The 24227-nt window shown below is 48.4% G+C and overlaps 1 protein-coding gene across 2 annotated transcripts in view; it reads right to left on the reverse strand.

The window, feature by feature from the left end:
- col22a1 (collagen, type XXII, alpha 1) overlaps positions 1 to 24227 on the reverse strand; it is a 481125-nt gene that overhangs the window by 96017 nt on the left and 360881 nt on the right. For both annotated transcript variants that reach the window (XM_072468265.1, XM_072468266.1), the window contains 5 exons: positions 20128 to 20181; positions 17124 to 17177; positions 15692 to 15745; positions 14883 to 14987; positions 14754 to 14798 (listed from right to left, as the gene is read on the reverse strand). In XM_072468265.1, coding sequence (XP_072324366.1) covers positions 14754 to 14798; positions 14883 to 14987; positions 15692 to 15745; positions 17124 to 17177; positions 20128 to 20181 — 312 coding nt within the window. The remainder of the gene's footprint in view (positions 1 to 14753; positions 14799 to 14882; positions 14988 to 15691; positions 15746 to 17123; positions 17178 to 20127; positions 20182 to 24227) is intronic.

The raw sequence follows: 24227 nt of genomic DNA on the forward strand, positions 1-24227 counted from the left end.
CTCGGTAGTGCAAGCCCCCCCCTATCCCTGCTACGCTGCAAGAACCCCTTCCTCACTCTCGGGGTCTTCCCGGCCCACACAAAACTCATGACACTTTTCCCAATTCTCTTGAAAAAAGCCTTTGTGACTATCACCGAAAGGCACTGAAACACAAAGAGGAATCTCGGGAGGACTACCATTTTGACCGCCTGTACCCTACCCACCAGTGACAGGGGCACCATGTCCCATCTCTTAAAATCCTCCTCCATCTGTTCCACCAATCTTGTTAAATTAAGCCTATGTAAGGTTCCCCAACTCCTGGCTATCTGAATCCCTAAGTACCGGAAATCTCTTGTTACCTTCCTCAGCGGTAAGTCATCTATTGCCCTGCCCTGCTCCCTCGGATGCACCACAAACAACTCACTCTTACCCATATTCAATTTGTACCCCGAAAATTCCTCAAACTCCCTGAGTGTCTGCATTATCTCAGGCATCCCCTCCACTGGGTCCGCAACATACAGCAATAAATCATCTGCATACAAGGATACCCGGTGTTCTTCTCCTCCCCTGAGTACACCCCTCCACTTCCTGGAGCCCCTCAGTGCTATGGCCAGGGGCTCAATCGCCAATGCAAACAGTAACGGAGACAGGGGACACCCCTGCCTCGTCCCTCTATGAAGACGGAAGTAATCAGACCTCTGTCTGTTCATGACCACGCTCGCCACCGGAGCCCTATACAGCAGCTGTACCCATCCGATATACCCTTCTCCAAAACCAAATCTCCTCAGCACCTCCCACAGATAATCCCACTCCACTCTGTCGAATGCTTTCTCGGCGTCCATCGCCACCACTATCTCCGCCTCCCCCTCTGGTGGAGGCATCATCATTACCCCAGCAACCTCCGTATGTTCGTGTTCAGCTGTCTCCCCTTAACGAACCCAGTTTGATCCTCGTGGACCACCCCCGGGACACAGTCCTCTATCCTCGTCGCCATCACCTTGGCCAGGAGCTTAGCATCTACATTCAAAAGGGAAATGGGCCTGTAGGACCCACACTGCAGCGGGTCTTTTTCCTTCTTCAAAAGGAGCGATATGGTTGCCTCCGACATAGTCGGGGGCAGCTGCCCCCTTTACCTAGCCTCATTAAAGGTTCTCGTCAAAAGCGGGGCCAGTAAGTCCATATACTTCCTATAAAATTCCACCGGGAATCCGTCCGGTCCCGGGGCCTTCCCCGCCTGCATGCTCCCAATCCCTTTTACCACCTCCTCCATCTCAATCTGTGCTCCCAGTCCCGCCCTCTCCTGCTCCTCCACCTTAGGGAATTCCAGCTGATCCAAGAAACACATCATTCCCTCCTTCCCTTCCGGGGGCTGAGCCTTATATAACCTCTCATAAAATGCCTTGAACACCCCGTTCACTCTCTCCGCTCCCCGTTCCATCTCTCCCTCCTCAACTCTCACCCCACCTATCTCCCTCGCTGCTCCCCTCTTCCTCAATTGGTGGGCCAGTAGCCGACTCGCCTTCTCTCCATACTCATACTGTACACCCTCCTCCACTGTGCCTCTGCCTTACCCGTGGTCAGCAGGTCAAATTCCACATGTAGCCTTTGTCTTTCCCTGTACAGTCCCTCCTCCGGTGCCTCCGCATATTGCCTGTCCACCCTCAAAAGTTCTTTCAGCAATCGCTCCCTTTCTTTACCCTCTTGCTTCCCTTTATGTGCCCTTATGGATATCAGTTCCCCTCTAACCACCGCCTTCAACGCCTCCCAGACCACTCCCACCTGAACCTCTCCATTGTCATTTAGCTCCAAGTACCTTTCGATGCACCCCCTCACCCTTAAACATACCCCCTCATCCGCCAATAAGCCCATATCCATTCTCCAGAGTGGGTGCTGTTCTTTTTCCTCTCCTACCTCCAGGTCTACCCAATGTGGAGCGTGGTCCGAAACAGCTATGGCCGTATATTCCGTCCCTGTCACCTTCGGAATCAGTGCCCTTCCCAAGACAAAAAAGTCTATCCGTGAGTCTACTTTGTGAACATGGGAGAAAAATGAGAACTCCTTACTCCTAGGCCTACTAAATCTCCAGGGGTCTACCCCTCCCATCTGCTCCATGAAGTCCTTGAGCACCCTTGCCGCTGCCGGCCTCCTCCCGGTCCTGGACCTCGACCGGTCCAGCCCTGGATCAAGCACCGTATTGAAGTCTCCCCCATTACCAACTTTCCCGCCTCCAGGTTCGGGATACGTCCCAACATACGCCTCATAAAATTTGCATCATCCCAGTTCGGGGCGTATACGTTCACCAGAACCACCGCCTCCCCTTGCAATCTGTCACTCACCATCACATATCTACCCCCACTATCCGCCACTATGGTCTTTGCCTCAAACAGTACCCGTTTCCCCACTAAGATAGCCACCCCTCTGTTCTTCACATCTAAACCCGAATGAAACACCTGCCCCACCCATCCTTTACGTAGTCTGACCTGGTCTATCAGTTTCAGATGCGTCTCCTGCAACATAACCACATCTGCCTTTAATTTCTTTAGGTGTGCGAGTACCCGTGCCCTTTTAATCGGCCCGTTCAGCCCTCTCACGTTCCACGTGATCAGCCGGGTTGGGGGGCTCTTTACCACCCCCCCTTGTCGACTAGCCAGCCCCTTTTTTAACCCAGCTCCTCACCCGGTTCCCACGTACCCGTGTATCCCCCCGACGGCGCCCTCCCGCCTCGACCACCCCATCCCATAACAGCTCCCCCTTCTCCTTAGCAGCAGCAACCCAGTTAACCCCCCCTCCTCCCCCTCCGCTAGATCCCCCTCTAGCGTTGCACCCCCTATGTTGCTCCCAGAAGTCAGCGAGCTCTGGCTGACCTCGGCTTCCCCCCTTATCCTCGGCCCCCACTGTGCGAGGCCCCCTCCTTCCTGCGTCCCTGTTCCCGCCATAATTACCATAGCGCGGGAACAAAGCCCGCGTTTCCCACTCGGCCCCGCCCCTAATGGCCGGCGCCCACAGTTCCTCATACTCACCCCCCCCCCAACATGGGGGAGAGAAAAAAGTTACAGGATCGCAAGATTAACAAATTGAAAAATCATCCCACCCCCCTTTTTCCTCGCCCCACATAATCACCCCACCACTTTGTCCCAAAAGTTCTTTCTCTCGCCAGACTATTCCAGCTTCTTGTCCACAATGAATGTCCACGCCTCTTCTGCCATCTCAAAGTAGTGGTGCTTCCCTTGGTGTGTGACCCACAATCTCGGCGGTTGCAACATTCCAAACTGGATCTTCTTTTTGCGAAGCACCGCCTTAGCCCGATTAAAACTTGCCCTCCTTCTCGCCACCTCCGCACTCCAATCCTGGTATACGCGGATCACCGCGTTCTCCCACCTACAGCTCCGAGTTTTCTTCGCCCATCTGAGGACCGTCTCTCTGTCATTGTAGCGGAGAAACCTCACCACTATAGCTCGAGGTATTTCTCCAGCCTTCGGTCTTCGCGCCAAAACTCGATAAGCTCCCTCCACCTCCAAAAGGCCCGTCGGGGCCTCCGATCCCATTAGCGAGTGAAGCATCGTGCTCACATATGTCCCGACGTCCGCCCCTTCTGCGCCTTCGGGAAGACCCAGAACTCTTAAACTCTTTCTCCTCGAATTATTCTCCAGTACTTCCAGCCTTTCCACACACCTTTTGTGCTGTGCCTCGTGCGTCTCTGTCTTCACCACCAGGCCCTGTATTTCGTCTTCATTTTCAGCAGCCTTTGCCTTCACGACCCGAAGCTCCAGCTCTTGGGTCTTCTGCTCCTCATTTAGCCCTTCAATCGCCTGTAATATCGGGGCCAACAGCTCCTTCTTCAACTCCTTTTTCAGCTCTTCCACACAGCGCCGCAGGAACTCTTGTTGGTCCGGGCCCCATAACAAACGGCCACCTTCCGACGCCATCTTGCTTTGAGCTTGCCTTCCTTGCCGCTGCTCCAGAGGATCCTCCGCAATCCGGCCGCTATCCTCTCCCTTATCCATGCGTGTCTGGGGGGGATTCCCTTCTGGTTTACCGCACAGTGTTTTTGGCCGTTTAAATTGCCGTTGGGGCTCCTATTAAGAGCCCAAAAGTCCGTTCCAACGGGAGCTGCCGAAACGTGCGACTTAGCTGGTCATCGCCGCACCCGGAAGTCCCATATAACTCTTTTGAATGACGGTGTCCGGCATCTCCAACTTGGGTCTGTGACACGCGCTGGAATAATGTCGGAAGACCGGTAGTCACAGGCAAAGTCCGGGGACATTCAGTCGATTTTCTCTGGGACACAGGAGGCTCCCGGACCACGCTAACTTCCTCAACCCTGTTCCTAGAAACCCCCTGGCCAATTACAGACACCATTACACTAAGTGGATTCACTGGGCACATGCAGGAAGGATACATTACAGCCCCTACACCTGTCCATAATGGAACCATAGCCACCAAGCCCCCAATCGTTTTAGTTGAGCTACCCCCAACCGCAGAACACATTCTCGGTATGGACTTCATGAACTCTAATAACCTGTCCTTTGATCCAGTAAATAAGTGTGTATGGCAGATGTCTAAAGCAACAAGGGCCCCCGCAACGCTATCAGTGGGAGATTATGCACACAAGATCTGCTCAATAGGGGACTATTGTTTTAATCCCTCAGCAATTAGCACTGACGCGAGCATTAGGGAAGTGCTAACCAAACACAAAGCCGCTTTCGCACATCACAAGCACGATTGTGGGCAGGTAACAGCTTCAGTCATGATTTCAAGTCCCGATCCCAAACCTCAGAGGCAGTACGGCTTCCCCCAGCAGGCTGAGAGCGAGGTTTCAAAGGTCATCAGCAGCCTACTGAAACAAGGAGTAATTCATTCCGTAGCTTCCACTAACAATGCCCCGATTTGGCCAGTAAAGAAACCAGACGGCTCATAGCGACTATCGCAAATTAAATAAAGTTATCCCATTAAGAGCCCCCACCGTTGCCACGAGTCCGGCGACCATGCTTAAACAGGGAGTGCAAGCGAGATATTTCACCGTTCTGGACATTAGCAATGGTTTCTGGTCCATTCCTCTAGACTGAGCTTGCCAATATAAATTTGCGTTCACGTTTCAAGGTCAGCAGTACACATGGACGTGTCTCCCAGAAGAATTTCATAACTCCCCCTCCATTTTCCACAGACAGCTAGCTGCTGGTCTCTCTAAATTCTCCCGCCCCGAATGCTTAGTTCAATATGTAGATGACCTGCTCCTGCAAACTGACACCAAGGAAGAACATGTGGCTCTGCTAGCTGAATTGCTAGCCCTGCTCCAGTCCATCGGATGTAAAGTCAACCCCAAAAAGGCACAAATAATGAGGGAGAAGGTACGCTATTTGGGGACAATTATCACCCAGGGCAAAAGGGAGATTGAACAGAAACGAATCGACTCCATAGTGAAATTGCCCCTGCCCCGTAATGTAAGTGCACTCCGTTTGTTCCTAGGTTTAGTGGGATATTAATCACATAGATGGTTTTGCCACCAACGCCGCCCCACTCTCAGAGTTCTTGAAAAAGAACACACCCTGGAATTGGTTTCCGCAGCACACAGGCACCATTAATGATTTAAAGAGCTCCTTAGGAACAGCCCCTGCTTTACAAGTTCCCGACCCTGACTTGCCATATGCCATTGAAGTAGCAACCACCGACCAAACACGATCAGCAGTACTCCTACAGGAACGCCATGACCGATTAGGACCAGTGGCCTATGCTTCCAGAGTTTTAGACCCCGTAGAACAGGGATTTTCTGGCTGTGAATGACACCTGCTTGCAGTCTTTTGGGCAGTTCAATATTTCGCATACATTATAGGCCTCAACCCAGTCACTGTTCTCACCAAGCACAACCCCACTCAACTTTTGTTAGACGGCAGACTAAAGAACGGTTCAGTTAGCCAGGTCAGAGCAACTCACTGGACACTACTACTGCAAGGCAGGGACATCTCCGTGAAACGCACAAGGCCCATACATTTTTAGCGGACAATTTACAATATGCAGGGACCCCACATGAGTGCCAGATCATTACAGCCAAACACCATACAGGACCCTTTATTTCCAAGTCACTACAGCCATGCGCAGGCAGCGAGAAACCAGGAGCGAAATTCTCCATCCCGCCCCGCCACATTTCTGCCCCGACCCGCCGGCGGGATGCTCCGTTACACCGGCCGGTCAATGGGCTTTCCCATTGTGGGGCAGCCCCACGCCGTCGGGAAACCCCCGGGCGCCGGCAAAACGGAGACTCCCGCCAGCGGAGAATGACGCCCCAGGTTCCCAAAACTCAGGGCGCAGGCAGCGAGAAACCAGGGGCGTCATTCTCCGACCCCCCAGCGGGTCGGAGAATGGCCGTTGGCCGCCGTGAATCTCGCCCCTGCCGGTTGCCGAAGTCTCCGGTACCGGAGATTGGGCAGGGGCGGGAATCGGGCCGCGCCGGTTGGCGGGCCCCCCCGCTCGATTCTCCGGCTCGGATGGGCCGAAGTCCCGCCGAGAAATTGCCTGTCCCGCCGGCGTAAATTAGAGTAGCTATTTACCGGCGGGACAAGGCGGTGCGGGCGGGCTCCGAGGTCCTGGGGGGGGGCGCGGGGCGATCTGACCCCGGGGGGTGCCCCCACGGTGGCCTGGCCCGCGATCGGGGCCCACCGATCCGCGGGCGGGCCTGTTCCGTGGGGGCACTCTTTCCCTTCCGCCATGGCGGAGGCGGAAGAGACTCGCCCCACTGCGCATGCGCGGGAAACTGTCAGCGGCCGCTGACATCCCGCGCATGCGCCGCCCCGCCATGTCATTTCCGCGCCAGCTGGCGGGGCAACAAAGGCCGTTTCCGCCAGCTGGCGGGGCGGAAATCCCTCCGGCGCCGGCCTAGCCCCTCAATGTTGGGGTTCGGCCCCCAAAGATGCGGAGCATTCCGCACCTTTGGGGCGGCGCGATGCCCGTCTGATTGGCGCCGTTTTGGGCGCCAGTCGGCGGACATCGTGCCGTTTGGGGTGAATTTTGCCCCCGGTTCCCAAAACTCAGGGCACACATCTAAAATCTATGTGGATGGCTCCTCCACTGTAGAAGATGGTTATGGATCACTGGATGCAGGATTTATATGGAAGATTCAAAGGGACGTCCACTAGAAGAGATATCTTTAAAATTACGCAGGACATTTAGGAGCCCAGGCAGTAGAGCTCACAGCCGTAGCCTATGTAATTGATCACCCAGACTCTTTCGCAATGCCTGCGGACATACATTCAGACAGCCTGTATGTTTGCAACAGTTTAACTGAATTCCTTCTCCTATGGGAAGCTCATGGTTTTGCGTCCACCGACAGAAAACCCCTACCCTCCGCCAATGTACTGAAACACATCCTTAAAGAAGCCACCGGCCGCACATATGGCATCATTAAATGAAAAGTTATCACCGCACCTCCCCACCCAGTAATCTCAAGGCAGGCGCCTTAGCTAAAGCTGGAGCCCGCAATGGTCACTTCTGGCGACCACCCGAAGGCGAGCAGATGCACACACTCCAGGTATCCCAAACCAATATCGGAGATTTGTCCCAAGCACAGAAGGCAGACGAGTCCCTTAAACGGCACCTACACAGCCCCCTATGATAAATGGAAGGACACACTCACTATACAGGACGGCATAGTTTTAAAGGACGGAATTTATGTAGTCCCCACCCAGGACAGAAACCAGTTAATATACCAGTTCCATGATGACGGACACGGACATCAAGGAATAGACACTACCATTGCCCATTTAAAACCTGTGTTGGTGGCCTGAATTGAAAAGCGATGTCACCCATTATGTGGAGAATTGCCTCATTTGTGCGCAAAACAATCCCTATCGTTATGCAAAGAAGGGACAATTAAGACACACCCGACCTGCAGAGGGCCCCTGGACAAATCTTCAAATCAATTACATCGGTCCCCTCCCCCCTGCAGAAATGGTTTCAAATATGTTCTGGTCATTATCGATACATTCACTAAGTGGGTCAAAGCATTTCCCACTCATTCCAACACAACAAAGGCCACCGCTAAAATCTTGACCCGTCACATATTGACGCGCTGGGGTCTTCCACGCAGCATTGAGTCAGATCAAGGTTCCCACTTCACCGGCAGGGTAATGCAAAATGTAATGACAATATTTGGCATTAATCAGAAATTCCACATAGCACATCACCCCCAGTCCAGCGGTATAGTAGAGCGCATGAACCGACTTTAAAAATGACTATTAGGAAGATGGTGCAGGAGAACAACACCACTTGGAACATAGTACTTCCCTTCGCCCTCAAGTTCATTAGAAACACGGTTTCCAATTCTACAGGTTTCACCCCCCACACACTCATGACAGGGAGACCCATGAAAGGCAAAGGCATTGAATATTTACTGGGACTCGATTTGGCCAACCCCGCAGTCACCGCTCTCACCCATGAAAAAGAAGTGCAACAGGTCACAGAAAACATTAAAACAGCACAACTGGCTGCTGCTGTCTGACAAGGCGCTAGAAAAAGGCAGAGTAAAGCCAGCTTTGACAAAAACGTCCACCCCATAGAATAAGTCGGCCAGCAAGTTATGATCTCGTTGTACAACCCAATCTCCTTCCTATCCCCTAAATTTGCAGGCCCCTACTCCATTTCTGACAAAGTAAGCCTCTCCGTTTACAAGATAGCGTACCCTAACGGTAAGACTGGTTGGTTCCACATCAACCAACTCAAAGCCTACGGAGCCCAACGTAACCACGCCCACCACATCACTTTTGGCAATGGGAGATGACGACGCCATGCCCACTGAAGATTACGCCCTGCCCCCGATCCAACCACTCCCCCCTCATGACGACACCCTACCATTAACCCCACCCATACATGCAGACTTTGCACTTGAACTAGACTCGGATGATGACCTCCTGGATTTGACTAGTAACCCTGACGACTTGCTCAGTCTCTCTGAAGACAGCGGCCCCCCCACCATTCTAGATCCCCTACAGGACAACGATCCGCCAGACCTACTTGAGACACATGATTGGCTTGACTCTCCCCAGAGAAATGACTTGGTTCAATTAGGCCCCATGCCTGCCTGGCACCCCCCACCGACGTATCCGCCCTCCCCTTGCAACATTGCTTCCACTCCTTGAACCCCAGATCATGACTACCCTCCATCGCGCCACAACCCCAACCCTCCACTATGGCACCGTGACCCTTCTCGCAGATTGGTATGACATGATGGATCAGACAATTCACAGGCCCACGCGTCAAACGCCCAAAGTAACGGTATGAACCTGCAGACTCGAGTCTGGCAGCCAGGAGGGGAAGATGATTCAGACAATGAGCCTCTTCTGGAAAATGATTTAACAGAACAATTGATGTACGTAACTGTCTGAGGTGTCCAGATGATGACAAGCGGACGCCTACTAAAAATTAAGGTGTCCAATTTCTGATGGAGCTTGCCCGCACTCTTATTCTTCCTCTTCTTCCTCACCTCTCTTTTTAACACATGGGTTTTAATTCATGTTGGCCCGATACCACATCGCACAAGAATTTGTTTATGCAGTCAATGGCACAATCTGTGAGCACAGCCTTGCTATCCCCATGGAGAAAGCTTTTCACATGAATACAAACCTCTTCCCGTTCGTCACGGTCACCCAGGTCGGGCGAGTGGAGAAACGGGCATTTTCTCTGCCCTACCCGGGATCCCACCCATTCGTCACCCGTAGCTGCCCATATGCACCCCATGTCACCCTCAAATTTGCTGAAATGGTTCTCTGCATGCTTCATTGCCTTGGGCAGGTCTTAATCTTCATGTCCAACCTGACTCTATCCCCTCTGTTTGGTTGTGGGATCAAGAATGTATTCCACAACGCTCCACACTCTAAACCCTCTTCTCTTCCACGTTTTTCTCGACCCCTTCGGTCACTCCCACCTGCTATTTACACATTAGACACAACGGTTGCTGATTACTGCTGCTATACACGGAATCCCTCTGTGCCCCTGGGACAAAACTTTATAAAACTGGCCGCCCTAAAATTCGGCTGGTTAAGCAAAGCCCAACCTCCCATGATTGTGATTTAAGGTGGAGACTGGTCGAAGTGTCTGCCCACTCCAAACAGCGACCACACAAGCTGTGAGATGCTCGAACAATCAAATTCTGCACTTTAATTTGCATTTCTGGTTTTCTCGCCAAAATCTATAGAAAGGAAAATGGGGGAATCACACATGGTGACAATCATAAAGGGTAAATTGGAATTAAGAGAGGAAGACAATAAATACAGATGTTAACCAAAGATAATAACACAATACCATGCTTGATTCCCTAGGAATACACGGAAATACACGGAAGACAGACAACCTAGAGAATGAATCCAGGACCCCTATTCCTCGCAATCATCACCGCTGGACTGACTGAACTCCGAGTGCAACAAAACATGGACTTACTTCATATTGAACATATGTGGTATGCCCCACAAGTACAGGGGAATGTGAAGACGGGACATTATGGGTAAACCCAACAGAAGCATTCTATTTGGGTGTGACAATCAAAGGGCAATGTACAGAGGGCCCAACGGGAACATATCTACTTGTTACATCAGCGCAACTGGAAAAGAGGATTGGTGGGAACTTATGAATGAAGGGTGTCCCAAAATTGGATGTTTAAGGAGAAGTTCTGGGAACACATTAGGAATCAGACAAAATTGCCCTGGGACACCCACTAAAGGTAACTTGGTATTGTACAGAATTAGAGTAGGACATAACCTAGCCCCAAACACCATCAGCCAACAGACCACCTCCAGTCAGTATACCACCCAGCAGCTGTTAGAGATCAAGCCCAAAACCCCCACCTGGTAGGAAAACTTTGCAAAATAGAACCCCCTCTCCTACATAGTTGAGACCCTCCTCCTGATCGCGGTAATATATATTGTCATCCTCGCATTCCAACTCCGTAAATGGAAGGCAAAAGCCTCCCAACCTCAGATATACATGGTCCGAACCCTCCTTTTCGGAAGTCAACAAAAAAAAGGTATCCTCGGAATGTCAACTTTTAAGCGAATGTAACAACTGCTGCTGAAATGAGCCATTTGTGCCTTAATAGTAAAGATAAGAATAAGTAGAATGAATGAGTTGCTGCTGCTTTAGATTTTGTGTTGTAAATAAAGTTCTTTAATATGTGAGCAAGCAGCATGAGAGTAGGTTAGCTAAGAGAGTTAGTTAGAAATGAACTGTTTGTATGAATGTAATTTAAAATGAGATAATACTTAGCAATGGATTTAATTTTGAAAAACTGCATGTAATAATAAATTAGGTAAAACTGTGCAATGAATTTAGGACAGAGTAGAATAGGACCTGAACTGACTGACAGGTGACTGGCACAACAGGTAGACATGGGCTTGAGTCTGTGATCCGTCACGCTTCGCGTTCAGGATCAAGAGGATGGATATGTGGCCATCTAAAATGGCCGCCCGTAAAGGATAAAGGAATTGTGGTCAAGTCGGGACACAGACAGTGCACAGCCTCTGTGTATTGGGCAAAGGAAAACCAGACCGAACTGAAACTTGCACCTGTTTAAGGTCAATCACCAATTTCCCCAGGACAATAGACTCAAATTAAGGAATAGCAACAGTAGCAGACTCCCGAGCGCCACCTCCCCTTATTTGGAAAGGCCTACGCATTTGGAACAATAATGACTAGGACCCGCCCAGCCACCAAGGTATCCGCCCTTAATTGGCCAGTATCGATCAGAGTGATCGAGACCCTATCGATCCTGAGTTAACCCTGCCCAAAAGGGCACGAAAGAAAAGAAGAATCCCTGCGCACTAGGGATTGATCTCTTTTGGGACCGGCCTGTGCCCATACCAATTGCAGCATAACGACCAGCCAAGTTCAAAACCCGCGATCGCTATCTGAGAGGCGAGCCGCGGCTGTGACAAACCTTACGATTTCCAGCCGACACATGTAGGGACTCAGATAAAGACCTTATCTACCTGCACAGAGCCGGTCATCCAGAAGTTAAGTAAAGGTCATCTTAGTTGATAGGTGTAGTTTAATGCGTAGCCGCGTGTATCATCGCACACAGAGAGTCTTGTGTTTAATAATAAACTGTCTTTTGAACTAACATACTGGTTGTGTGGTGATTTGGTCAATACAAGCAACATATTCGCAGCTTGTGGTTTATTAATAAAAGTAGCAACAGCGCCTGTTCGGATACCCTGAGGGAGGATTCGGAATGTCCAATTCACCTAACTTGTACATCTTTCGGGACTTGTGGGAGGAAACCGGAGCACCCGGAGAAAACCCATGCAGACACGGGGAGAACGTGCAGATTCCGCACAGTGACCAAAGCCGGGAATCGAACCCGGGTGGTCCCTGGCGCTGTGAGGCAACAGTGCTAACCACCGTGCTACCGTGCCACCCTATGTGCTGGTCAGTATCAAATCTCAGGCAAATACATCATTAACTATGAGCATTCACAGCCAACCGGGGAATCCCCACAGCTGTCTAAAGATGGGCCCAACCCAAAAGGACAATAGAATTTCCAGACTTCTTGTCTCCATGAGCTGGATTTCTAAACCCCACCCCCCCCCCCACCCCCCTCCCTCACTGGGCATGTTTCCGGTGGGTGATGGGCACATAAAACACAATGGGGTGTCAATTCCACCACCTTCCCACCCAGCCTTGAGCTCTCTCCATAACATGGAAGTTGGCAGGTGCTGAAATTGACAGTCCATCCACCAATAATGTTCAAATGAGCTTGTTAATCATATGGTTAAGCAGGAGTAGGTGGGTGGGAGTAGCAACGTGGGGAGGGGCGTTGGGGCAGTGGTTATTGCATTCTACAAACACTGCACATTAATGCCACACATTGGCATAAGAGCATGATGTGATCAAGTAGACATACTGCACATATGGACAAGCTGACACATGGCTGTATGTAAATATGGTCATCACCAAAAAAGGGCATATAAAATGCTCACAGCCATTGTATGACTCACCGATAGTTGCTCATTGAGATTATCTCTCAATGCCTATATTGCAAAGGGGACTCGGGCCGCTTATTGCTGGTCAGCTGACAAGGAGACATTCTGAAAACATCAGACAGCTAATTAACACCCCTACCCCCCTCCCTGGTGCAATAGAAACCCATTGATATCCATAGAAGAAAAGATGTGTAAAGGAGGCCATTTTGCCTAGAGAGTGCACCAATCCTCTCTAAAAGAGCACCCCAACTCAGGGAGTCCACTCCCCCATCCTATTCCCGCAACCACACTGAACCTCGCATCTTTGGGCACTAAGGGGCAATTTAGCATGGCCAATCCACCTAACCTAAACACCTTTTGGACCGTGTGGGAGGAAACTGGAGCACCCGGAAGGAAATCCATGGAGAGACAGTGAGAGTGTGAACTCCATACAGGCTGGAATTGAACCCGGGTCGCTGGCTCTGTGAGCCAGCAAAGAAAGTCAGTGCCTAACCACTGCTGTCACCTTGCTGCCCGAAACAAATGGGTGAAACATGCAGGTGGCCTCGTTCGAATATGACAAAAAAGTACCCGATTTGTTTCTTAAAGGGCCCAATCAGTATTAAACACACATTTTCTCAGTAAAATTTAAATATTTTTTTATTAGTCTTAATATATGATTCTACATAAATTTCATATGGCTCTGATTAAGGATTGCTCTCGTTCACGTCCATCCAGCCCCACTTCACATCCAGTCCCTGACTACAATTCAAGCTTGCTCAACTCTCACAATGACTTCATTCGCTCTTTTCATTCCTACTCTGCTGTCGACTATCATCCGAGGGGCTCCAACTTCAGGCACGCACTCCAGGCTGTGCCCCATTGACTCCCAGGTTCAGGGTTGCTCACCTGGCTTAGGCCCTAGATCCGCTGCGTTATTATCCCTTTTGGATGCATTTTGGGATCCATCCCAGCTGCAATTCTCAAGCGAGCTTCAGTTCCTGCTGGCAACATTTCAGCTGACTCAAACTGAACTGCCAACACCTTGATGCTGTTTTGTCTTGTGTTTTAGAAGAGAAATTGCCTCTGCCATTGTGCATGTTTTTATACAGTTGTGCGCAGCCACCTCACGGGGCCACATTAAGAAAATCGGATTTAACATCCACAACAATGCTTAATAAGGGACAATGAATGTCAAATGCACGTGCACGTCATGACCAAAAAAGGGCACGAAATGTTCACCGATTCACACTGCATACATTAATATGATCATCACTGCCTTACAAGGACATAACATTTGAAGCACTTGCTTACTTCACAATGGGCTTGAAGTGCACTTTTGCACATCACAATGGGTGCCGGGGAAACTGTAAGCTATATAAAACGGCAAATCATCTCAAATGAGAGCAGCAGTGAGAGGCAAGCTAAAGAATTGCAATGGCAAGAAGCCGCTCTCGGAGAAGCTATGGACGAGGGAGACGACGTGGTGGAAGAAGGAGACGCAGGAGGAGAAGGAGGAGGAGGGGAGGAGCTGGAGGGCGTCGAGGGAGAAGAAGTCGTTAAACTCCTTCAGACATTGCAAAATGGAAAGTAGAGCCACATTTGGACCAACGGATTATTAGTCACCTCCTGCTTGAAACATCCTGCCTGCTGTCTCCTTTAACCAAGCAGAGACTGACTGCCCTGCATGCATGTTTTGAAGACTTCATTATCTTCTGTTCTGATTTGTTCATGAATAAAAGCATCAGCAATGATGCTGGAAACAATTTTTTTGTGTACCTTGAAATGTTAGTCTTATTATAGTGTTAGCTTAGGCTTGGCATACAAGCTCACCTTTGTTCCGTGGGGTCCTGCTAAACCGGGTGTACCAGGCTGTCCCTGTAAGAATAAGAAAATCTTAAGCTCACAACTTTCTATCACCTTCCCGACCCTGCCAGAATATTTAGACCAGTAATGACCTACCGGTTTTCCAATTTTGCCTTCTCCTGCTTGTCCAGGCACTCCAGCTGGCCCGATATCACCAGGAATTCCAGGTAACCCTGGTTCACCATCTGTACCAGCCGCCCCCTATACAGACAAGAGGAAGAATGATGAAGTTATTTCTTTCCCCTTACCCTTTAATATCTCGTGTGTAGAATCTGTCACAAGTAGGCTTATTACCAGTGCAATGAAAGTACTGTGAATTTTTTCTCAGACGGGTGATTCTTTGTAACTCCCTCACAAGGTGGTGGGAGCAAGCAGAAACTTTGAATATTTTCAAGGAGCCAGATGGATTCCTGATAAGGCTTATAAAAGTTACTGCCAGGTGTACTGGGAATGTGGTAGTGTTGTGGCTGTTGCAATCATATCTTATGGAATGGGGAATGGCAGAGCCAGGCTCAAGGGGCTGGGGGGCAAGCGGGCTGCCACCTACTCCTGTACCTAATTTGTATACTTGTAGTCAGCAAGCTGCCTCCACCACCTCTGAGGCTATTTCCATCCCAACAGTCTTCTGATTGTCTCAGTATAACATCCATGCTATTTTCTACCGAGAGCACAACTATCTTGATCAACCCTCTGAGATGACCAATTCTGCATTTGTTGGTGTTTGTAACTAAAGTGACGGTGTGCCTTTAGCTTATCTTTCTTACTAAGATGCTTTAACTTGTCTGGATTAGAATCTACATTCTCCCCGCCACAAACCCGCGCCCCCCCCCCCCCCCCCCCCCATCCCCCTCTCCCATCAGAAGGTTATAAATCGCTGAATTAATTACATGATTGACCACACTTACCTTCTCACCTCCAGGACCTTCGCTGCCTGGGGGACCAGCAACTCCTGGGACGCCCTGTATAGTGAAGCATTAGATATTAACAGTTGTCTGTTTATTTGAAGAAAGGGTGCCTGTCAGCAACTGATTGATACCCCTGAGATCCTGAATGCCTGCCTCACACTTAGGATTCCCAAATCTTGGAATGGCCATAAGATCCTCAAGGTTTCTCTCCTTGAGCTCTGCCACAGGTGCTGCACCATCTCCTTGTTGAGGCTGAGCCTCTTGCAGCATATTCCCTCCCCGGTTCATACCCTCTGGTTGCGGAAATGTCCCCAGTCCGAGGCCCAGCTCTTGTGTGGTCTAATGTTGCCTGCTGCCTCTGTGGTGCTGATGCCTCCAGAGTTCAGGGGCTGGAATAGCCTGATTGGGATGCTGTGGCATGTGCACCCATAGGAATCCACATGGGAGCTGTGAAGTGCTCACATTACTAGAATTGCTAATTCCCCATTCGCAATAGCCTTCAGTTGTGCAGCCAGCAGCCACCATGTCAGTGGGAGTTAAAATGACCACCATCATGGTCAGGGCTCTGTCACGGGGATTTTCGATGGGACAGACAGCTACCAGCTGGAGCTGCCCCATTAACAATGGGGGGGTGGTGGTATGGTGGACCCACAGGCGCTGCCTCTCACCCTGGACCAGGAGTGACCCGCCCCCTCCAAAGACAGAGGCACACCCCCCCAACTGAGCCCAACCACCCCCCCCCCCCAACTCCCCACAAATCACCCCCTCCCTGAGCACTGGGGCAGAAGCCCGGTGCCCCCGTGCTGACGGCCTGATTTCAAAGATGGCTACTCACCTCCTTGGATCCCCACAGCAGACAGTTCACTAGCGTCACGTTTTTAAATAGGTTTCTAAACGGTGTCTGCATGACCGCTTGCTGGGGAGGCGGTCAGATCATGGGAGGCCATTGGATAGGGTCCCTTCCCATTAATGGGATTGAAATTGGTGATTATTGGTTTCTTGCCACACCGCGGCAGGTCCGGATCTTGCCAACGGGAGCGGGCCCGGTTAGATCGGACACCGATCTCCGCCCAGTATGGTTCCCAATTTCGGCCTCACCCGCTATCTAACTGGTCGCTTGTTCTCCTGCCCGGCCAGATGTGGCCCATAGATCGCACCCTCTATCTCTCTTTTCTCCTTTCAGACATTCCTCAACTACCCTAAAATCTCCTTCTATGCTTGATTTAAAATTTTGTTTCAAACGCTCCTGCATAGGGTCTGGGTACATTTACCAAGTTAAAGGAACTAATTAAATGCAAGTTGTCATCAGTTAACTGCACAATTTGTACAAGTATCCCTTTCATCCCACTTTCCCCTTCCCAAGTCCCATCCCCAACATCACAGCACCCCAGGATAAAGGAATTGCCACAATGAATGATTCAGTTGTACGTACCTCATTTCCTGGCACACCATGTGGACCAGGTGGGCCTGGTCTCCCAATAATACCCTGTTATGAGACAAGTTCAAAGAAAAATCACATTTAAAAAAAACATGTTGCCATTAAATACATAAATTACAAATTAAACATGAAATTAAGCTGTAAAGCAATTTGCTGAGTACAAATATCCAAATATTTGGTCATTTGGTCTATTGGCTTTGAAGTGGCTACCAGGCTTTGTGAGGAAGCTCTTCCTGTTGTATGATAAATCTGAGTCGATGCTGCACATACTCAGTGAGGAATAGCAACTGGGATCTGAGGTGGCAGTACTCAATATGCTCCAGAAGCATTCAGAAACAATTTGGCACTGCGTATGTGGCCTGCCATTGTCTGTTAGGCTTTGGTGTTATCCAAGTTGAGCTAGAAGAAATTTCACGTCATCCATGAGTTAAGAATAGCAGGAAAATGACAGGAATAGTACAAAGGGTTCAAGACACCAGTAAGTCATAGAATCCCTACAGTGCAGAAGGAGGCCATTTGGCCCATCGAGTCTGCACCAACCCTTGGAAAGAGCACCCCACCTAGGCCCACCCCTCCACCCTATCCTGTAACCCAACCTAAACTTTTTGGACACTTAAGGGCATTTTAGCATGGCCAATCTACCTAACCTGCACACCTTTGGACAGTGGGAGGAAATCGGAGTAAACTACACACATGTCAACCGAGGCTGGAATTGAACCCTGGTCCCTGGCGCTGAGAGGCAGCAGTACGAACCACTGTGCCACCCTGCTGTCCTTCTGGAGAAAACGAAGGCGAGAAACCGACTATGGTAGGTTGATTTATTAATAAAGATGATATTCATAGAATCATAGAAACCAGAGAAACCCTACAGTGCAGAAGAATTCCATTCAGCCCATCAAGTCTGCACCGATCCTCCAAAAGAACACCCTACCTAGGCCCAAGCACCCTCCCTATCCCCGAAACCCCATCTTAACTTTTGGAAACTATGGGGCAATTTATAATGGGCAATCCACCTAACCGTTGGACTGTGAGAGGAAACCGGAGAACCCGGTGGAAACCCACGCAGACTCGGGGAGAAAGTGCAAACTCCACACAGCCAGTCACCTGAGGTTGGAATCGAACCCGGGTCCCTGGTGCAGCAAATCAGCACTGCTAACCACTCTGCCACCATGCCGCCACAATTGGTCAGCAGTTTTTTTAATTTTTCCTAATTTATCCTTTGTTTCCAATTTCTCAGCAAATATTGTCAGTTTTTGCACCCTTGATTTGGAATCAGAAAATTGCAGGATCTAAATTAAATTCAGAATCTGTGCCTGTAACCTCTGCGGATCCGCTCTACATTGAAAGGTACTGCTACACAAATGCCAGTTGTTGGTATTTACCGTGTGAAGGAGACATCCAGGATAATCACGACTCGCGTTATCTGAGAAGCTGTATCTGCCAAGATGTCACCGTGGTAGTGTAGCCCCTCTAAGGGAGCGGTGGCCCTGGCGGACCATGTGACTAATCGCACAGGAACACGCAAACCCCGGCCAATTGAGAGCATGGGGCCCTGGAACAAGGACCCGGGAAGTGTGGACACCGGAACCAAAGAAGGGACAAGACCCATCCTATTGTGTTCTGTACGTGTGTATATATAGCAGCCAGCCTTTACCTTTCGTTAATAAACCCCCGTGTCACTGCTGGAAGCCTTCAGAGTATTTCTGAAACCAACACATTGACGAGGAAGTAAAATGAGATGTCACAGCCTGCAGTACCTTGTGATTCGAGGGGGGAAGGAAGGAGCAATTGGAAAAAGAAAGTTAGCTCAGGCGACGGAGTGGGGTGAAAAAGGGACCACAGATCTCCTATGCCTGATTGAAGGGGAAGTCAATCAAGTATGGGGTGGTATGGCTGCAAGGTGTGCGGCAGGATCAACAGGAACATCAGAGAACCAAACACGGTCCTCGGGACTGGACAGGAGTCAATGGAATGAGAAAAGAACAGGACGTCAACAGAAGTCAAAGGTGGTCTGCTATCATTGTGGGGGGTTACCATCCCCAAGAGACCTGCCATTATGGAGAGTTGTGCTTTTCTGTTGTAATCGTAGGGGCCATATTCAGGCACGTTGGCACGCATGACAGAGCGCACCAGTGCAGAAAAAACAACAGCAGCAGTCCACAGTGCCACTGAACAAACTGGAGAGGAGCTCTGAGGAGGATACGCAATGTATCGTTTGAATGCGTACCACTGCCCCCTGCCCCCATTGAAATCATCTTCAGTGTGAATGGTAAACCTTTGAAAATGGAAGTCGACACAGAGGCTTCACTGGCAGTTTTGGGGTGGGGGGGGTGGGGGGTTGGGGGATGGGGGGGAAGGGTAGTCCTTCAAGTCAATTCGTGATTGAGCTTAATCTTTAAATTTGTCAGAATCACAGCCAAGCTTTCCAATTAATCAGAGAATGCAGATTTAAGATAATTAGAAAAAAAGAACGAAAGAAAGATGAGGAGAAATATTTTTACTCATAGGGCGGGATTCTCCGGTCCTCCAGCCGCGTGTTTCGCGGTGGCGCGATTTTCTTTCCCCGTTGCTTGGCAATGGGATTTCCCATTGATGCTACCCCATGCCGCCGGGACACCCGTGGTCGGGGTGCCTTGCCAGCGGGAAAAGAGAACCCCAAGGGTCGGAGAATTCCGTCCAGAGTGTGTTCTTCATTATTGGAAGACGCTGCCCTAAAGGGTGGCAGTTTCAAAAGTAACTTTCAAAAACGTAAACATTTGAAACTGAACAAACAAATTAGGAGTCGGAGTAGGTCACCTTGAACTTGCTGCGCGATTCAACAGTGTCAAAAAATAAGTTACAGAGTAAGAGTAGCAAAGTGGAACTAATTGAATAGATCTGTCAATTAGCCATTCAGACGGATGCTGCACTATGTCTCAGCCACTTTAAACAGGCAGAAAAAACAATCAACATTATGAACTTATTAGCCTAGTTAATTGCATATTAATAAACTACTCACCATTTCACCCTTTCCCCCAGGAACACCAGCAGGGCCTTGCTCACCCTGTTGACCCTGGAAATTAAAGAAACGGCACATAAGATTTGACTGATTTCCAGCCATTTAATAATAATAATAATCTTTATTATTGTCACAAGTAGGCTGACATTTACACTGCAATGAAGTTACTGTGAAAATCCCCTAGTTGCCACACTCCGGCGCCTGTTCGGGTACATAGAGGGAGAATTCAGAATGTCCAATTCACCTAACAGCACGTCTTTCGGGACTTTAATATGGCTCATGCAAATGTATGACCGACAAACATAAAACATCAGAGTACAAAGTGCAGCTAGGAACTACTAATTCAAACAAAAGTGAGTAAGCCATGGAGAACTTCACAGTAAACTAAATCTCTCGCAGGACATCTCACAATTGTTATAATGATTGTGATTTTGTGTTATTGTGTACATAGTCATTGTGTTAAGATGAGTCTGTACATGGGGAGGATCTATACATACTGCTGTTGACAAACATATATTGAATTTTTGAGCAGTTATCTGCAATACAAGACTTAGCACAGGGCTTCACATATCTCTCAGCATACTCTATCATGTAACCTTACATCACTGATGATTAAGACTATTATTTACATATTCAAAATGACTACTTTACACGACAAATTGGAGCCTCATAATAATTCCATGTGCTGCTTTGCTGTTGGCACATTTTACCACTTTATGATTGATCAGCAAAATGGTCTAAAATAGCATACCCATTTTTAAATTCATCTTTTTAATTCAGAGTTTTCGTAACACTAAATAAATAAAGATAGACACTGAAAAGTGTGAATTTTGAAAATTAATTAATGGACCAGTTTCAACTTGCACTTCTACTTTCCTGTAATTTTGAACTAGGAGCCAAGCTGACTGCTGAAAGTGTCCTGACTTTTAGAAGACTGGTTGAAAACATATGGATGTATTGACGGCACGGTAGCACAGTGCTTCGCACTGTTGCTAGACAGCGCCAGGGACCTTGGTTTGATTCCCGGCTTGGGTCACTGTCTGTGCGGCATCTGCAGGTTCTCTCTGTGTCTGCGTGGGTTTCCTCCGGGTGCTCCCGTTTCCTACCACAAATCCCCAGAGACGTGCTTGTTAGGTGAATTGGACATTCTGAATTCTCCCTCTGTGTACCCGAACAGGCGGCAGAATGTGGCGACTAGGGGATTTTCGCAGTAACTTCATTGTATTGTTAATATGTGCCTACTTGTGACACTAATAAAGATTATTATTTATTATTGTCTGAGGTTATTGTTGATGTTTTTGCTTTTAATTCTGTACTATGTGCTTTGCACTGTATAATATAAGAATTATAAAATATCTGAAAGAGTGTCTTTCTCATAGAAATATTCTCAGGTTTTCTTCAATGTGGGATATGACCAGGTTTTATATGTGTTGAGTTCTTGGTTTCAGTTACTCATCAATTCCAAACACTTCCCAGAAGGGGAAAGCATAGGGAGTTGATTAAATCTGTAGAGCCTGTGGATTCAAAGGACCATCCTCACTTCATAATAGCATTTCTTCCCGTTCTTTTACTGAAAAATCAAGAGTGGCTTCAGCTCTCTCATCTTTCTGCAGTCGAAATGAGGTAATAGTTACATTGACCTTACGTGAAAGGCAGGGGGGCAGAAAAACAAATTCACTTCTGCCTGGTTGTACCATGAGCACCACAGGCCAAAACTTTGAACCAGTAGATTGGGTTGGTACCAGCACAAAATAGGAACTAGATTTCTGTTTCACTCTCTCTTGATGCTTATCAATACCAATTTCAAAAAGGCCCAAGTCTATCATAGAATGTACAGTGCAGAAGGAGGCCATTCGGCCCATCGGGTCTGCACTGGCTCTTGGAAAAAGCACCCTACCCAAGGTCAACACCTCCACCCTATCCCCATAACCCAGTAACCCCACCCAACACTAAGGGAAACTTTGGACACTAAGGGCAATTTATCATGGCCAATCCACCTAACCCACACATCTTTGGACTGTGGGAGGAAACCGGAGCACCCGGAGGAAACCCACACAGACACGGGGAGGATGTGCAGACTCTGCACAGACAGTGACCCAAGCCGGAATCGAACCTGGGACCCTGGAGCTGTGAAGCAATTGTGCTATTCACAATGCTACCGTGCTGCCTATTCTACAATTCATAACGTGACTCGGAACTTCCTGCCCCTCCCGCCCCCGCCCCGCCCTCTCAAAGTAGGATTCTGCACTGTGGAGTAGATTAGGGTTATATTAGGGTTATTAGGGTATTAGGTATATTAGGGTTATATTCACAAACCTCTGACAAGTCACATAACTGATGTTAGCTGTGTTATACTCTTCATACTGAAAAACCATGAAGGTTATTCATGAAGGTTATTCTCAACCTCGTCCCTCGCCTGAGATGTGGTGATCCTCAAGTTAAATCACCACCAGTCTCCCGCCTCAAAGGGGGAAGAAGTCTATTTTCATCTGGGACAATGCCGACTTTACCTTATCTTTACTCTTCATACTACTTATTCCCACTGTCCTAAAATCTGATCCACTGAGTGTAATTGTTATATCAGCAAAGTTTATTGTCAAAGTTTTTGGTTTGGAGGCTATGTCTTGGAGGACAGAGTTACATTATTAATTGTAAACAATTGGAAGACAAATGGTTCTTGTCCCATCTTTGAAGTAAAGTGACAGCTAGAGGGAACCAAATCTTTTATCCATCCTTTATCATGGCTGAGATTAGTGTATACAAGTATAAGGCTGCTCCATTGGACAATTGTTGCATTTCTGATGAAGGGTCAAAAGTAAAACAGGAACTGTTCTCTCCCTTTCATGTGACCAATTGTAAGTTCCTGATTTCCAGGAAGCATACCGCACTTAGTCACCAAGTAAAATAACTTCAACCACATTCAAGAAATGACAGTAGCATGCTTGATTGACACTTGTCATGATAGGGAGATATTAGGAACTTGGTTGCAGAAATGGCTCCAAGGTGTAGTAGGAAATTTAGGGGTTAAACAGACTGAGGGATCAGACTGCTAGCAGCATAGCCAGAGGGATATGCCCACAACCTGAGTTACTTTGTCCCATTCAGGCTTGACCTCCTTAGTTGGAATAAACAGGATGCCCCACTTCAGGCAAGATAATCCACTCAAGATCCATTGTCATTCGAGCCAACCTTATTTGACCAGCCATTACCCTATCACAGAATCTGATGACTTATTTGTCTTTCTTGGAATGTTAGTTGCATATGAAGTTATAACTCTGTTCTTTTGTAGAAACGGGAGTGGAAAATCAGAGAGCCAAGATAATGATAATGGATTCAAGTCTGGACACCTCAGGGGAGAACCTTTGTTTGAAGAGGTGGGCAGAGCTTAGAGAGAGTGAAAGAAAGAATGCTGTCCTGAAAAGGTAAAGACAGGCTGTGTAAATTGACCAGAGAGGTCATGAAAGTTGCCACCAAGGCAGGCTTTGGAAAAGGATTCTGAGCAAATGTCCCGAACAGAAGAAAAATTGATTTGTAAATGCAAGTATTGCCTTTGTCTGTGTAAGAGGCATGAGAACATCATGGTTATTGAAAGTGATGTTTTATTGGAACTAGTGTGTTAAGGTTAAGAAACCGCATGTACTCTGTGTTAGAGCTGACGTATAAGTTTAAATGTTGTTTTATTTTCTTTTGCTTTAATAAAGCTTGTTTATAAAATAACCAAGCCATATTCCTTATACTATCACTCCGGGAATGAATTGATCTTTTTGCTCTGTCTTAAAACTTTAAAAATGTTATGGCATTTGGTCCAGTCTCTTAGCCATTGTTGAGACCTGACTTGGCATCCGTAATGAATTGGGGGCCCATAGCCGGGATTCCTTTATACAATTCCTTGTTTGGTTTGATTATCAAACTTAAACACAATGAGTGTGTGTGGATTGATTGCATTCTTTCCGGGTTTGAAATATTGGATAGGTAGTGACTGGAAATGGCCTTTACGCTCACAAAAGCTGTCCTGGGGGTGGAGGAATTCATTCGGGAGGATTTACAAAGGAGACCAAAAGCAAAGCTGCTGAGAGACCAGCAGAGAAACTGCAGTTAGC

Source organism: Scyliorhinus torazame, chromosome 11 (genome assembly GCF_047496885.1).
Source record: "Scyliorhinus torazame isolate Kashiwa2021f chromosome 11, sScyTor2.1, whole genome shotgun sequence".
Classification (NCBI taxonomy): Eukaryota; Metazoa; Chordata; class Chondrichthyes; order Carcharhiniformes; family Scyliorhinidae; genus Scyliorhinus; species Scyliorhinus torazame.